General features: G+C 41.0%; 1 protein-coding gene across 3 annotated transcripts in view; it reads right to left on the reverse strand.

Annotated features, from left to right (window-relative positions):
• The window catches only part of nav1b (neuron navigator 1b), a 44,753-nt gene that overhangs the window by 9,219 nt on the left and 17,958 nt on the right, over positions 1-17,576 (reverse strand). For 2 of the 3 annotated variants that reach the window (XM_080495666.1, XM_080495665.1), the window contains exons 4-16: positions 12,726-12,876; positions 11,500-11,800; positions 9,907-10,669; positions 8,930-9,346; positions 7,712-7,872; positions 6,923-7,096; positions 6,075-6,127; positions 4,758-4,859; positions 2,868-2,951; positions 2,363-2,474; positions 1,710-1,831; positions 526-704; positions 268-424 (exon numbers count right to left, since the gene is read on the reverse strand). In XM_080495666.1, coding sequence (XP_080351792.1) covers positions 268-424; positions 526-704; positions 1,710-1,831; positions 2,363-2,474; positions 2,868-2,951; positions 4,758-4,859; positions 6,075-6,127; positions 6,923-7,096; positions 7,712-7,872; positions 8,930-9,346; positions 9,907-10,669; positions 11,500-11,800; positions 12,726-12,876 — 2,776 coding nt within the window. The remainder of the gene's footprint in view (positions 1-267; positions 425-525; positions 705-1,709; positions 1,832-2,362; positions 2,475-2,867; positions 2,952-4,757; positions 4,860-6,074; positions 6,128-6,922; positions 7,097-7,711; positions 7,873-8,929; positions 9,347-9,906; positions 10,670-11,499; positions 11,801-12,725; positions 12,877-17,576) is intronic. The other variant, XM_080495667.1, reaches the window with a different exon arrangement.

Raw genomic sequence — 17,576 nt, forward strand, 5'->3', positions numbered from 1 at the left:
TAGTGCTCTATTCAGTAATCAATGCACTATTTCCAAAGAAATCGCTGGAGTGTAGCGGCCCAACGGCTGAAAGCCCATTGGAGTCCTTATAACCTTGGTAAAATCGGTCCAAATGAGGGAATCTGTTTGCAAACAGCTAGGCTAAAACCAATTCTAACCTCATTAGATATTAAACCAGACAATGCTTTGCTCTACAAGCGCCAAACTTGGTACACATTCAAAATAAACCGAATTCAAATCCAATTTAAAACAGAGATTGATACATACCTGCATGTTGGTCATGGCCTCCTGCAGCTGCTCCAGTTGGTGAGCAGAGCTGAGAGCCTCCAGCCGGATGTCGGTCAGTTTACGCTCCTTCTCCCACAGCTCGGACCGCAGTTCTGTTACCACTTTATCATCAGGCACATCCTCTTCTTCACACAGCCTGATGACATACAGGTAGGAAGTGACAATCAACTGTAACAAACCTCATTTCTCAGTGTGTGTGTATATATATATATATATGTCCTTTATGAAGGGCTTTACCGAGATGATGATGCAGATGTTGAGGATTTCATGGTTAAAGAGGAGCTCTCTCCATCATGGTGGACTTTGGGGGAGGAAGGTGCTGAGGACTCTGGCGTGGCGATCTCTTCAATATCAGCATACGGCCCGGGCGACTTGGATCCCTTTTTACTAAAAGCCTTGTTAAAGGAGCTGCGCAACTGTTGACAGATGAAACACAAAACAAAGATGCAATAAGAAACATCTCTCGACACCACAAGAGAGGTACTTCTGTTGATTTCTGTCTTTTGTTGTATTGGCTAACATTTAAACCGAGAAATTTTCTGACACACTCATTTATTACCAAGCCTTCTCCATGCAGTGAAGTGATAAAAAAAAAAAAAAAGTCCCGATGACACAAGTATTATTCTTACTTATTGTTGCCAACACTTTTATAATCAAAGAATTGGCTATGTTCGCAAAAATATCAAACAACCCGACATAAAAATGTGGAGTTATCACTACATGTAAACATAATTCTATGATTCCATGTTACAACATGACAGAAACATAGTACGCAGGGATTTGGTCATTTTTCATTAAAACACAGATGACAGGGTGTTTCCAAACAGTTCACAAGTATGACTCATGAGGCAGACGCAAGCAGGAAAGTGTTGAAAGGAGTTTGAGGTTTGTTTACTGTAGCAACAACATCACTCACCTCAAAGACCTAAAATAAAAAACAGGGCAGCATGAGGGAGAGACCAGAGTCATACTTAATAACAGATTTGGAACAAGATAGGAGGAGAATTTCGCACATACACACAGGCACGAACTCAACATGCGCATGCAGGAAAATCAAGGAGAGAACAGCTGACCGACTTTTTTTTCAGATGAAACACAACACAACAGAATCTGGTGGTAGCCCACTGCTTATTTAAAAGAAACAAAAAACAAAACAAAACAAAACTGCAGGCTGATATCAAGTTATATAAATTTTATTACATGTATCTGAAATGGTTTCCATTAAAATGGAATGTGTTTATGCATTCATTTAATTTGCAGATTGATTTGATTGTCAAATCACTGCAAGGAAAACACACACTGTATGTCATCATTTCTCATGTTGTAAACCTCAGAATCATGTTCTCTGAGCTCAGGTTGCAATTGATAAAACTCTTGTTCATCCTCAATATGATGACGGGCATCCGCGAGTGTCTCCTCACCCAGCTTTTCTTCTTCTTCTTCTTGGCTTCCTGCTCCTTGAGACTCCCAACACTTGAGTGGCTTGTGGTGCTGGCAAGACTAGAGATGCTCTCGGATGAGTTTTGCCGATTGATCAGCAGCTCTGAAACCGAGAAGAGACGGATGAGTATATATATAAAAAAAGAAGCTAAACACACTTTTGCGTCACGCTGCTGGGGCTTAGGTAAAGACCTATTTCGATCCGTGCCAGCTCATCATCACCGAATTCATCACTGGATGAGACTTATGGCTTTATCATTAGCACATTCAAAAAAAAGGAATTGGGAGAAAATGTTATTTTGCAAAATACAGGAAGAGAGGGTGAATTCTCCTGGGCAGTAAACGTCTCAACTAAGCACATTTTTTTAAGGATGTTTGTAGGACAAAACATGTTAAATCCATGAATACACCATTGGAATAAAGTACAATGGGCATGAGCTGTGGAGTTTTTGAAGTAAAGTGGGTAAATTACAAGTAATCATTCAATACTAATAATAGAATTATAAGTATAATAGAATAGACTTCATTGCAAAAAAAACCCATCTTTCTTTCTCCGTTAAATAATTAATTTCATGATAAAAACAGTCGTTGAAACAAAATCTGATTTAAGACACAGTTGATCCACAGTCTCTACCTTTTGGGGTGATGTCTGGGTTACTGAGAGCCCCCTGGATGATCTCCTGGGCTTCTGTGTTTTTGACTTTCAGGATCTCGATGGTGTCCTTCAGATCATTAAGCTCAGAGTCCTGAAGAAGTGAAACAATGATACGTGTTGGTGTTTGCTGACAGGCTGATGATTGAAAGGAGATTCCTGCGGGGTGAGGGATGTCACACTGCTGAGTGGTAGATGACAACATGGAGGTCTCCCACTATGCAAACCTCTGACCCCCGTCTAAATTACAAATCAACTATCGAAGTAGTTTCTCTTTCAGTGAATGTGAAACTCATCCGATTGGTAATTTCACAAATACCGGTACTTGTTGCATATGTTGTGATAAAAAAAAAAAATCAATTGTGTTCGGCTCCGGTGAACTTTTCAGTCAGTATACAGGGGTTTGTTTTTGGATTTCAACGAGTCACATTTTTCGATGTAAAAATAAAACTTTGCAGCATTCATCGGTGCCATCCGTACAGGATACCTTTTGCTCTGAGGAGACCGACAGTGTCTGCAGGCGGGCGGTCATCAGCGCCAGGCTTTGCTCGAATGCTGCCACCAGATTAGCCTGCGAGAAAAAGACATGGAGGGAGAAGGAGAGTGAGTCTGCGCGGACGGGTGTAAGCAGGGAGGTATGAGTCACCAGCCAAATTAAATTGGTCTGCCACCTCACACACAAACAACAAACAAATGGACTTCCTCCATCTGCCGGGGTAGAGGAGGGGATGATGATGTGGCAGACAGCTGTGGATGATGTCAGACATGAAACAGGACATTAGAGTAATGGCGGTGAAGGAAAGAAGTGGTGTGGCATCGGGGATAAGCCTTGTCAACCTGAGCTCGTCAGTTTGACCTTTGCGGCTCGACCAACACTGCTGATGATGGAAGTGTGAAGGAAGGAAAAATATCTTCTCCAGGCAACGGCTGACACCATCAGTCGCAAGATCATGATACAATCTCTTTTTGTTGTTTTTGAGATAACTGTGCCAGACAATTCTTTTTAGGGTGTTTTTGATAGTTTAAGAGCATCACAAAGGTCTACCAGGCTGATAAAATGACTGTTTTTATTAATACTTATATTAATATATTTAATAAATAAAAATATATTCAGGGAATATCGCAATACAAAAAATAACAGCTTATCCAATGCGTAATCAATAAAGAATCAATTTCATTCAATTCACTTGTGAGTAGACAAACAACAGAGCTTCACTATAATGTTATTTACATCTGGTCATAGCAACTGAATAAAGTGTAACTTTAGCTCAACAAAAAACTCTTTGTCTTATCTTTTATTGTTGCCTATTTAATTTAATAAGCATTTTAACAGTAGTGATGTGTGTACTTATAATGAAGACTACTAACACATGCACATAGTTAAACAAGATGAATAATTCACTACTCATATTCTATAAGATGACTGAAAATGTAAATTCATAGTGCAAGTGTGTGACACATTTACAATGTTTTAATCTGGAAAATAGACCATTAAAAAGTTTGGATTGTTCAAAAGAAAACCTTAACTACATTTTTCAATCAAACAAAAGTGATCGATAGTTACAGCTGCAGTAAACATGAAATAAATTGGAGGGCTCGGTCGGGATGTACCAAAACGCAAGCCAAACACAGATGTCAGACGACCATCACACAATATTTACAATTTTTTCTGAGAGAGTGACACGGCGCTCTGAAAGCAACACTAACAAACCTGGCCTAGCTGTTACACCCAGCATCCAGAGGTGTGGGTCAGTGAGAGGCAGGCAGGGGGAGGGGGGGGCAGCAGTGAGTCCAGCAGTCAACACAGCCATAAGTGTAAAAGAGAGGGACACGGGTGTTAGGCGAGGGAAAAATTTCCCATAAAAAAACAAAAAAAAAACAATTCAAACACACCCACACACTCGCTCTCTCAGAGACATAGTCACACACCCATCAGAATCGGGCATCATACAGTCAGTTGATATATTCAATCCACGCGGGTTAGCTGTCAGCAAAGCGGGTTAGTAAATGTGCAAAATAACATCGGCTGTGACTTCAGTTAGGATCTGCAATTGCTAAGGCTATAACAAAGTTAAAGCCACGTCTAATTCATGCCTCAAAACAGAAGAGTAGACAGGAAGTTCTGCTCGATCTTACAAACGAGGCAAAGTGGAAAGAAGATAGTTACCGGTAGTCAAAATATAACGAGTGCAGAGTCGAGTTCGAGGGGTTAACGTAAAAGTAAGTTTCGTATTAGTTGCACCAGCATGCAGAGTTAACTTGAGTCATATTTATTTTCTTAGGCCAGGAGAGAGTTACAATTATTTCCCCTCAGATATTAAATCCCCAAAGTGAAATATTAATAATTAAATAAATAAACTAAAAATGCCATACGCACATTGGCAGAAAGTTGCATGGTCAAGTCGGCAACCTTTTCCTGGGAGGATTCCAGCTCTCGCCTCAATGTACGGATTTGCTGTGGACAAAGCACAGACTGCATCTGAGCAGTAAGAACATAGTGAATAAAGAGACCAAATAGAGGAAGAAAACTGGAACTGTTGCAGAGATTAGTCATTGACTGACTATATGTCATGTATGTTACAACCTTAATATCGTGATTTTTTTGGGAGGAGGGGGTTCTTAAAGGCAGTGTTCAGCCTTGTGGTTCTCTGGTCTGGATGAAAATAACATAGAAAGAGACTTTGAAATTTGGGAATGGGACTAAAAGTTGTTTTGATGCAAATGTTGTGTTGTGTTTGTATGTTGAATTACTGTGGTGATATCTTTTACAAGGCAAAAAGTGTAAAGAGTATAAAGATGTCGTATTAAGATAATGATTGACAACAACAAAAAAATGTGGCAATTAAGGATTCGGTCAAACATAATTTAAACTGCACTGAAATGAATTTGGAAATAGACTGTCTGTACCGGGGTGCGGATGCCATTGTTTATACTTCCTCATTCTATAACTGCAACTGCCTCAGTTCTATCAGGTCAGACCACACCTGACAAGCATGAACACATCCTTTAAAAGATGCCTGCACAACATCAAAAATAAAGTTATTCTTGAATTTTTTTCATGCGAAAATGTTACGTAGCCTGTTTTTAATAAATGTTACATGACGGTGCAAATAAAAAAAAAAAAAAAAGAATATTAGAGATAAGACAAAATGAACCAAGTTATGAGCTCCAGATAGAAATCTGTGGTCACAGACTTTCGAGAACACAGATGCACGATTTGATAACTGGATCATTTTAAACAGGAAATGATGAATGGATGATGTACAGCAAAGACACAGAGTTGAATCCTCTCACACAATGTCCTCACCTCTCCTTGTATCCTCTCCTCATTCTTAAGACAGCATTGTGAAAAGCAAAAGGGATTAGTAGGTTAACTTTAGGAGCAGTGAAGTGAAGCGAACTCGTCAACAACAACAAATAAAATGGGGCTTCTTTGGAAAAAATTTTTAGTAATTGAATTTGAAACTTACCCAAAATGTTAATGGGTTACAAGATATATGATATAATATTCTAACAGGTCATGGGGGTGTTTTGACATTTTCTTTCTTTACAATAGCAAAACAGCTTGTTTGTTTTAGCCATGACGTGAACATTTCCCATTACAAAAAAAAAAAAAGAAAAATAAAGACTTTCTTTAGACATTATTTACATGGGTAAACTTTCAGTTGTTGCTTTACATGAAACACACACTCACCGAGGAATAGTTGGATGAAGCATTGGATGCCAAGGAGAGGACCGAGCCATGTACTAAAAACAAGAAAAATACAGATGAGAATGAACATCAAAACTGATGGAGTATCTTTAGAAACAATGTCAATGTGGTAATTAATACTTTATTGCTCAAATGAAACACTACGATATTTAAAAATCCTAGATTAAGTCCTCTTTACTTTTTTGAGGGGATATCAGGATACTCATTCATGTAATATTTCTGTGTATCCCTTCATGATCATCTGATCTTTGCGTCTTGCTTCAGAGCTCGACACAATGCAACTTCTCCTTTGAAAAGATACAGTTTAGTGGTTGAAGGCATATATCTCCAGATATGGGTTTCTAAAGATAGCACCTACAAAGCACTTAGCTTGCAGTTAGTTTGGGGGAGGATTACGAGTATTTTGCTCCGGGTGTTATTGGTTTAGGACTTTAACTTGCATCCATAGAAAAACAAGGTAAACAAAATATATCAGGACAAATCATAAACACGAAATTACTATAGCATTGGAATATTACATGCGATTGACATTCGTAGTAGTGTCGTATTACAATGTTTTGTAGACAGCTTGCCAATTATCTGAAATTGAGAGCAGGTTTGAACTATCACCAGGGGTTCTCATGTTTTGTTTACATTTTGACTAAAGGTAGTCCCTTTCAATCCTGACACAACCTCATGTCACCTCTGTACTGTCATCGCAAAGGAAAAACAAACGTCTTTCTGATAATTTGCTTGACAGATTGGGTGCGTAATGAGAGAAGAGAGCTTAGTTTCGTTCAGCCAAGATTACAAGACTTCTTGCTGCAGGGAGGAGAGCTGAACAGGCTCACCATCATCGCCTGGTTCACGGAAAGACCCAGACCGCATCATGCTTTTTGGCCGGTCAGCCAGGGACATACTGCTGCCCAGGGGGGAGGATCCATACAGATCGCAGGATGACTCACTGGGGGGGCCTATGCTGTTGGAGCGAGATATCCTCGGGCTGCCACTGGAAATTGGGGCAACTATAATGAGAAAGATGCATAAAAACCATCAAGAGTCGGTGCCAAACAAACAAAAACGCGCGCGCACACACACACACACACACACACACACACACACACACACACACACACACACACACACACACACACACACACACACACACACACACACACACACACACACACACACACACACACACACACACACACACACACACACACACACACACACCTTGGTATAGCCCCCTTATTTCGATGAGTCAGTGTAAGGCAACCCTATGGTTCCACAACAGTCAAAATGATAAATATAGACAGACTTGACCCCCTCAGTGCTTCTGCAGCGTTCAGCCTCCGTCTCAAGGTTAACAGAGCGTGTGCGCATGCACACACTGATAAATCTAATTCCCTTGTATTTGGCTCCTTATCGCTCACATGAAATAATCCATTATTGACAACCTGTGCCAACATTGCTCAGCTGTGAGAACTTCTCTCTCTCCCAGCGTGATCTCAGTATCCTCGTCCTAAAACGCAACGTTAAGGCAGACAGCTTATCAAAGAACTCTCGTCTAATTACTTTCGAAGCTTAAATAGCTTTTTAGGACTTCTTTAGAATCCGGCTGCCAAATGGAGACTCACCCACGTTGGTGAGTGGGTTCTTGCTGGAGGAGGGGTGGAAGGGCCGAGTGGGAGAAGGCAGCTGGGGGGGGCTATCACTCTCCGTCATGTTGGATATGGTGTGGGAGTGACGCCTTCCTGGTTTGTTACCTTCACTCTCTGACAGGCTTGAGCCATAGCGTCTGTGGAACAAAAAAGAACTCTCACTTTAACTGTGAAATATCTGCTTACATTCCCCTTCGAAAGGAAGAATACTGTCTTGAAGCTTCCTTAGGCAAAATATTCTGTACAAAAAAAGACATAGATGACAAAAGACACAAAAATGTACATCAATATTTTTAACTCTTTCAATTTAACTAACACTTTTTGATATTTTGAGCTTCGTGAAGACAAAGACGTGCATACAGAAATGTGTGCTTTAAAAAAAAAAAATCCAGTTTGAACATGTAGTCTGTGTTAAAACAGTGAAAAGTTTAAGAAACCAGAACGTCTAAATGCAAGATCCTTTAGCAAAAAGTATTTTGGACCATCTCCACCTTCATAAACAGAACTTTCAATGATTAATCCAGCATTTCATCTTCAATATGAGAGCTGGGACTTTCCAATCTGAGGGGGAAAAAAATACTATGTTGGCTGCTCACCAATATGTTCAACGTTCTCTCAGTTGGACGTGGGGGAGTTGCTGCTGTAATAAATGCCCCCATTCCCACCATTAGTGGAAAACAGATGGACATATTTCTAACAGTAGGCATTGCAAACTTTGTGTCTCGTTGACTGAGTGGCTTCATTTTTCAACAAAAATCAAGAGCAACAGTTTAGTTTCTCCTGGTGGTTTTATCTTGTGTTTGTATCAAAGAAGATTAGTTTTCTTAATGTTTTATGAAATTGTAGCGATATTACTGACAACTAGTCTTGGGACATTATATCTGACTAAATAACTAATAAATACTCTTTTAATTTAATTTTCTATTTAAGGAATGCAGAGGTGTAGTGATTAGCACAGTTCCATCAATGCTATCTGAAACTGAACAAGTTGGTGAACTCTTCACATGGAGAATGAGACAATGTTTAGTGTTTAGGGCTTTCGCGGAAAAACAAACAAACAGGAAATTAAGTTCACAAAAAAAATAACAATATGATTGAAAACCTGGGAAATGCATGTTGAAATTTCATGAGGCAAATACTGTACAGTGATCATATTTCCCCATTAATACAGATTGAAGATTTTCTGATACTTGCCTCTCTGAGTGGGTGAGAGACGTCCTGCTGCTGGCCCCCCACGTTCCAGTCGTCCGCTCTTCCTTGTTCATCATATCTGTTGTGATAAACCTGGCACTGGAGGGGACACTCATCTGGAGGGGCAGCGACTCCATACTCCGGTGCATGCCGGTCAGTTTAGGGTAGAGCATGGGTGAACCGCTCAGGCTCAGGCTTTCGCTGGTGTAGGAGCTGGCGGAGTCGATGTGGAGGATGGGCGCTGGACTGGGGGTGAGGCGGGTGGCTGTGTGGGAACTTGCCAGGTCTTGAAGCTTGGAGTACGGAGGGACTTTGGGTGGAAGGTCGTGGATGGTCACACAGGAGTCAAGACTGTTGGAATTGACCTTGTCGAGGTGAGCCAAGCCGGGGGGGCGCCCGAGAGACTTTGTGTTGAGCATTCTAGAAATCAGGAAAGAAGCGAGGCAATATGTCACAAAACAAACCAGGATGAAGTCCGGCATCATAGGCAGACTGTTGCAACTAGTTGATGTACATATTAACCATGATATGTCATTTATGTATATATTTTTTTCAGATTTCAGGCATTTCTAATTCTGTACGGCTTAAATGTATGTATGCAGATATTCCACAACATTTAGCGCTGTCTCTCAAAAGTTGGTACTCAAAAACATAGAAAGTTTCTATTACACTCATTGAAAGGGATTCAGTGTTTAAAACGAGTCCTGTAGATTTTCATCAGAAAATGATTTTCCCAGGTTGGAACAATGTTACTCGTAAACAAGATTTATTTTCATTTTCTTTGTTTCATTCTGTCAGTGCCACAACTAAAATGGCACTTCCATTGAACTGTGTTGTCGCAATAATGGGCAGCGAATTAATCGGCATACTAAAACCGAGTGACGTGTGTGATTAATACTACAACTGGGGGAATAGAATCCTGTGGAAAACTTTGTATGGTTTGTGTGATCCAAGCAGTTAAAGCTTTTAAATTGAAAAACCTTGGTGTGGTTGGCGATGACAGTTCAGGATATTTGCTGCTGCTAGTTCGCCTCAGGCCGTGCAGTTTCACAGTCGACTCTCCAGTGGATTCAGACTGCGTGTCCTCTGCCTTCAGAGAGCAGCAGTCCATGTCAGCACCCACAGCCTTGGCCTTGGCTCTTTCCTTTTCCTTCTCTCTGTCCGTCTGGTTCACTGGGCCTGTGCTCGCTCGATTAGTCATTTTGCCGCTACAGCTGCTGGGTTCTTTCACCCTGGGCCCGGTGGAGGCCATGGGCACAGGTTTCAAACTCAGCAGACTGGAGTCGATCGTGCTGCTGATAGGCCGACTTGCAGGGCGACCAATCACACTGAGTGTGCTTGATTTGGCCGGTCGAGGCAGGCTGCGGTATTGAATGCTGTTTCGGGCGTTTGGCCCCAGGAAGCTCTGCTCGCTGCTGGCATCAAAACTGTTCTTTCTGCCTGAGGGTATCCCTCCTCCCACAGGCTTCACCGGGATACCAGATGACTTGGGGATTTTTCCCACAGTCGCAGAGCCACTGGAGATTGTTGCGCCCCCTGCTGTCATGACGGTGGCAGTACCCATGGCTGTCGGGGGCTTTTTGTAACCGAAGGAGGTTCCGGCAGTAGGTTTGCTTAAACCAGATGGGGGCTTTCGGTGTTCTCCCAGGTGATGATCCCTCCCAGCATCTGATCGTGACCGTTGCAGACCCGCAGTTTTGATGGACATCTTGCATTTGTCTAGGGGTTTCTCAGTTTTAGGTGCTATTTGAGAAAGAAAGGGAGAATTGACTACATTGTGGAAAAAATGCAAACAATGGCCCTGTATTTGCAACTCAGTTTTCTCAATTTGTCCTTTAGCTACAAAGACCCAGATATTTATTTATACACATCCATGGTTTTATAACAAAAACTGCAAAAACAAATGTGTATTTTTTTTTTTTTTAATAAATTACTAAACCAGTATAATATGGAGATTTATTCTAGTATTGAAAAAAATTAGGTAGCACTACACTCGCTCATAATCCATTGTCTTCACACCAGAGTAATGCTAAGTACCAAGCACAGGAAGCCTGAAACTCCGGAATAAACTATAAGAGTTTTTATGTTCACCTGATGTTGAGAATGACTCAACTAATTTTGACTTGAAAATAAAAGGACATCACAGCACATCATTAAATAATCAATCAATGTTATCAGGGTGGCTGGCGTGGTGGCAGCAGGACTGCAGGAGCAATTACTATGATCCATTAGGCAATATTATAGTAATAACAAGAGCAAAAACAAAAACACAAAACAACCAGCCTCTAAATCTTTGTCAGAGCGTGTCCCTGTCAAAGTGCAGTTGAAATAATTTTATTCACCAAAGCTTAATGCTGGAACTTGCTTTAGAAAGGAAGACAAATCTTACTGGAATTAAGTCATGACCTCAATGTCGATGGCATATATCCTCGAGCAGACATGTACAGTACCAGGCTTTTCTTTGCAATATGGTGGAACACTGAGGCTACATTTTTTCTACTTCTGTTTAGCAATAACAGCAGAGAATTTACACAAAGAGGGTTACATAGATAACAGATTTCATCAGGACTTACCTACGACCCTCAGCATGCTCTGGGAGGTATGGGTGATTGGAGATGTCACGCCCACAGGAGGATTTCTGGCCTTTTTGAAACTCCCAGGCTGGCCCAAACTTTGAGGCTTCTTCAGATCACCTTTCAACCCAAAATCTTCATTGAGGCCGGGAGGCTTCTTTCTCCACTTGCTTGGTGCTTCTGTCTTGAGACTTCCCGTGTCATAGCTGTTGCTGTGAAGCTTATGGCTGGCTTTGCCATCCTCGCTGTACCAAGAAAGTCCACTTTCCACCAGGGAGCGCTTCTCTGCATCAGTGCGGAGCTGCAGAGGGAGGAAGAAAAGAGGCGCAGTGTGGGTAAATGTCAGACATGGTGCCGGTTATCTCTGTTATCTCTGGCATTGACTGTCCTCTAATCTGGGTTCCATCTAAACTGCGTTCCAGTGGGACGGAGGAACAGATACTGTGATATGCCCCAATGGATTTAAGAAAGCCACAGAGAAAGACAAAGTAAGAAAAATATATATTCATTGGTTTAACACAGAGAGATAAGTCAGTGGGTTATTTCAAGAAGAAAACTGAATAATGAAAAAGAGCATAGACCTTTTTCTCAGCAGCCTATGAATGTGCAGTTAAGAGATTAAAATGGCAGCTCAATAATAGAAAAACCATCATGTGGTGCATTGTAGAGGGAGCACTGAGGACAAAATTGAGCATGCTGTTTTTTGGCAGCCTATAAATGCAATCCCGAGTGACAGATGGCTCATTGAGGTGCCCTAATGTTTTTTTTGGTTGTTTTTTTTTTCACAACAGAACACTCAAACTTTTTAATAGTTTGTCCATTTGGGCTGAAAATCGAAGCAAAAATTTTGTCTGCCTCCCACCACACAGTGTACTGTTGCATAGATATACAGATCGAACTGAAATGTAAGACATTCGCTAAATGTTGTAGTGCATCAATAAGCTTGTTAAAGTTAAAACAACACATTTTTGAGTAGATGAGGACATTGGCCTGTGGGGCGACCTCAGGTTTATAAATATCACAGAGGTGAGGTCTGAGGTGTCTTCTGTGGCCTCAAAAATCAAACGGCTTGCCTTTAACACAAAACAAAGTGAATCGCAAATTGAGGCTTTGGAAATGCTTAAAGGCCTAAGCTGCAATCACTGCTTCCACCAACAAAATACGTTGACAGACAGAGGCACTTTGCCACATGCTGTATTACAGACTGGTACAACATTTCAACTCACCATAGCAGAAGAGTTGCGTCTGGATCCCAGGGGTGTGCTTGGGAGGGAGTTAAGAGATGAGCTGGCATTGAACTCCTCTGAGCTGAGGTTCTCCGACCCATCGCCATCACCATCGCTGAGTCCACTACTGATAGAACTGCTCTCATCCCAACTGAAAAAAAGACAGGATGATCATTTTTACTAAAAGTGCGAAAGTATTGGGTCAAAACCAAGTGTATGAATGTGGAATGTAAATAGTTGCAATGTTCTCTGTGTTTAAGAAAGAGTCAGCACCAACACTAATAAGCCCATCTGTCTGCAGTCAACGGTCTCAGACGGTGGTCCTGTGCTCAAAGAAGCAGGTAATTCTGACTTGGCTACATCTGCTTTTATTCAAATATTACAGTCAAGGGCCATATGGTGAAAATAATCCTCTGGAATGAGTTCAAGATTTCCTCAAATCGTGTTATTTATAAATCATTAAAAAAAAAACTTCTGATTTAATGTATTTAAAGAAGAGCTATAGCAAAAAATATATATAAATTGTGACAAAAGCTGCAATGCATCTATTCAGACAAGCACATAATCTGCAGTATCTTGAGATTATATGTGGCCATATGTTTCAAGACCTTTTATTCATCATAATGTTCTGCATTAAAAAGCAAAACACTGAAAACAAGCATCTCAAAGTACATTGCAACTCTTTTCAACCATTCACAAACTCTATGAAGAAAAATTGAAACTTAATTGCTCGTCACCAAAAAATTTTGAAGAGCAAGTGAGGGAAATAAAACTTTCAGTTCAGGTAGATAATTTATAGTTCAGAAGTATATACTTCAACAAAATAACATAGACGGCAAAGCGAAGAGTTTATAAAAAATGGGAGTTAATATACCGCAGCCATCAAGTGTAGTTTCAAGGGAAACTTTCACAGGATATGCTGATAAATCATGCAGAATAAAACGTACGGTGATAGACAGCTAAGGGCTTGGAAAGCAGTCTGGTATTTTCTAAAGATGTAAGATGAGAGAAATCAGAGTGACGGGCTCCTAAACCCTCGATGACCCTTTCCTCCACCCCTTAATAAGGCTCTGCGATGACCTAAAACAGATGCTGCCAGACTGGCCCCGTTCCCTCAGGACAGAAGGGATGGCCAGTCCCTGCAGGGCTATGAGAAACTGCTCACTGGGCTTTGGAAATCAGGCTGCAGACTTATTTAAAAAAGAAATATACATAAAACACAGAAAAATGGGTGGAGCCTAATGAAAATGTAGCCCGCCGTTCAACCAAAACATTAACAACGGTCAGAGTGGAGTTCAGATTGAAAAGGAAACATGTTTAATGTGCTTTAGAAAAGCAATCATGTCTTGTTGAATTTAGAATTAATATCTCCTGAGAGATAAATGCAAGTCCAACTCAGATTTTGTGTAATTACGTTCCCCATCATTACTACTGGCAACCACAGGTGGTAATCAAATTTGTGTTGGCACACGGAATGTGGCACAGTGGAGAAGGTAAATTAATATGACCCTTTAAAGCGGAGTCACTGCTTGAGCTGAAGCAGTTCTTTTCCCTTTCCTCGGTTTCCCCTCAGCACTGAAAATGCTCTTTGTGGGTCTGCACTCTGCAATTAGCAAAGGCACGGAACATGGAATTGCACAGAAAAATACAGGGAGACAAAAATGGCTTATGCACACATTCAGAATGGGATTTAATCACATGGCTTGCCTTGAGTTGCATTCACTGTAGTAAAACGGACAGGAAACATATTCCCATTTCTGCCTTGAGCAGGTCAGTGCAAAAAAGCATTGCCAAAAGTGATGGAACAGTTTGTTAACAAAGGTTTGATTTGATTAAAAAAAAACTAAAACAAACAAAAAATCCTTTCCAAGTGCCATCACCAGTGAGGATATTTCCATCATATGCATTGAGTGCAGATGTTGGTGGTATGTGTGAACAATGCCGCCTCTGTTAGGACCGACAGAGAGGCCATGAATAACCCCAGAGGGATGTCAGCCTGAGGAGGAGGCAGAAGGGTCTGTGGACTGTTGATCTTAAAAGCTGTCGACTCACGGAGGTTAAGCCGGATAGGGAATGTGTAGGAGGACACTAGCATAGTCATACTTCATACACGTGTGCCAATTAACGTTTTGTTTCCAGTGCCATGACCCGAATGTCTTCCTGATGTGTGTTTTTGTGAGTCAACTGCTGCAAAAAACATTATGTTTTAAAAAGATTGAGGGGACACGTCACAATCACTGTCCAGGTTTGGAAGTGGCACAGTAAAGATAGACACAACAAAATCAAGCGTGCATTGCATTTTACAGTCAAAAGGTTTTTTTCTTGCTCAGTCTTTGAATCTTGGTTATACCGCAACTATAAAACCAGATTAAAGAGGAAAAAACACAGGCAGAATGCTTATTGCAGTGTGTGTTTTCTGCATAAAGTCATTGTCAACGTGTGCCCAGGGAACACACGAGTGCAGTTGAATGAGAGGAGAAGACATCCTTCATCGTGGAGGGACAGCTGTGGTAGCTGCACTGCATTGTCCTCCAACAAGAAAATGCCTTTCCACAGATGTTCAATTTCCTGATGCCAAATCAATGGCAGCAGATGACGCTGAGGTCGTTTTGTCACGACAATATTAGAGATACAAAACATAGCAACTGCTTGGATGCAACAAAAAACTAAATTACAACTGTAAGTATAATAGTATATAAGCACCACTGAAATAACATTATTATTTTACCTTGGGGTAAAAAAGAAAGTTCTTCTGGCTCCTCTCTCCGCCTGACGCGGAGGTACTTTCCCAATCAAAATACGTCCACTCATTGGAGATGTTTATGGCTCTTTTTCCCCCCTCGAGCAAACGCAGCTTCTTTAATTATTTGTGGCAGATTAAGAGTCATGTCCTCTGTAAGCCAAAAGCTCCTTTCCTCTCATTCAGCGGACAGAAAAGGAAGCGGCCAGCCTTCCTCTGCCTCCGTGTGCAGGCAACACCCCCTCCCGAAAAAAAGACAAAAGGGGAAAAAAAAAAGGATGACGAGACCAAGAGAGACCCTAATACATTTCCCTCCCTCTCCCTCCCTGCTGCCCCTCTCTTCCTCTCTCTCCCTCCCTCTCTCTCTCCCTATCTTCCTCTCTCTCCCTGGAGTCTCCTTCTCGCCCTCTCTCTCTTTTCTTATTTCCAAGGTGACTTTACATTGCTAAATTATCAAAATATCCACGTAATCACTTGTATCAAACTGGTCTTTTTTTTTTTACCAAGCATATCACTCTGAAATGGGGAATGAAACCTCAGTGTCAACTAACAGAGTTGGAAAGAGTAACCTTCTTGTACGAAGCAAAAGCAGCATGTAAGACAGTGTAGTGATCCAACTCCTCAAAGCGAAAAGGGGTCAGCTTAAAACCAGAAACACATTTTATCAAGAAAGACCTCCAAGGATTAAAAAAAATTCATAATACGCAAGCTGTAACGATGAGGCTATCTTCAACTGAACAAAAAAACCACAATATCAAATATATTCTATTTAAAGGCACAAACTAAGTGCCATCAAGCCAGGCCAGTGTGACAACTACAGACATGCTTAACACCTTGAATGCTGTGGAAATTATCCCTCGGGAAAGGGATTTTATTTTGCAACATGCAAATGTTTTCATCTTTGTTTATCATCCCGTCTCAATTGAGCAAATAATATTAATAGCACTTCTTTGCCTCAGGGAAACCCATGTCACTAATATCACGGCATTGATTTGATTGGGGCAACTACTCAATCTGTTATGATCATCATGACGTGTATGATGCCATCAATGTGTGAAAATGAGCCTCTGGTTAAGGGAAGAAAACAGACAGCCGAAGCCAGTATTCCACTTGGTCATGGGAACATCCAGTGAAATAACTCGTATGTTTTAACAGTTAACAGGTGAACATTAGCCAGTTTTTGCCATAGACAAGGAATAACCTCAAATCTGAGGAGTTGTAAGTCATGGAAACTTTGTCCACAAGAAGTGGGAGGTTGTAGGATTATAATTAGTCTATTATGCCTTTGTTTTGTAGCTGCTCTTCTCCTCGGTGTTCAGAAACTGTGAATGGTGTTTCAGCTGGAAAAGTTGAACTCCACTTTAACATAGTGTTCCGCTCATTTCATAACTGGACTAATGGTGAGAAATAAGTCTGAATCCTAAGAACACACAGTCTTAAAGAGAATGTAAAAGTCTCTTTTAAATAGGTCTTCCAGTCTGACTTTCTTTGACATCAAAGAGATGCATCCCATGATGAATTGCCCCTAAAAATAAAACCCCTTCTATTTTTTGCTAATTACCTTTTTTGGGTCTCACTGGAAAAACTCAGTTTAAGGTAAAGCCTGGATCACTGCTGGTCCAACCACAAAACCACAGATGACACAAGGACCTCCAGTGGTTCATGAGTAGCCTTGGAAAGCCTCCTTTCCCCTCTCATTAGAAGTGGAGACGTCTCACAGTGATGATCTCACCAGACCTGGTGCTCTGTGAACCTTCGGGTGGTGAAAGTCTGTGGGCCACCAGGCTCCCACTCCCCGTCACAGTTCAGTCCATGTCTCAGAGATGGATTTGCTTTAAAAAATCTTGTCATGAGTCAGCAAATTGAATATGTCTCCTTTTGCATTTCTATCAGATGTTGGCCGAAAACATTTGGGGATTGCAGCTTTAAAACGATCAGAAATAAAGTCACTGCACAGGGACTTTCAGATGACTATGGCTTCACTTTTTTTTTTGTAAAAATCACAAATATTTTGCTGTCAGTGTGAGCAGTTGATAAACATGCCTCGAAATGTCTTTAGCAAAATAAGATGCTAGTTTGATTAAAAAAAAAAAAAAAAAAAAAAAAAAAAA

The sequence above is a fragment of the Blennius ocellaris genome, assembly GCF_963422515.1.
Source record: "Blennius ocellaris genome assembly, chromosome: 4".
Classification (NCBI taxonomy): Eukaryota; Metazoa; Chordata; class Actinopteri; order Blenniiformes; family Blenniidae; genus Blennius; species Blennius ocellaris.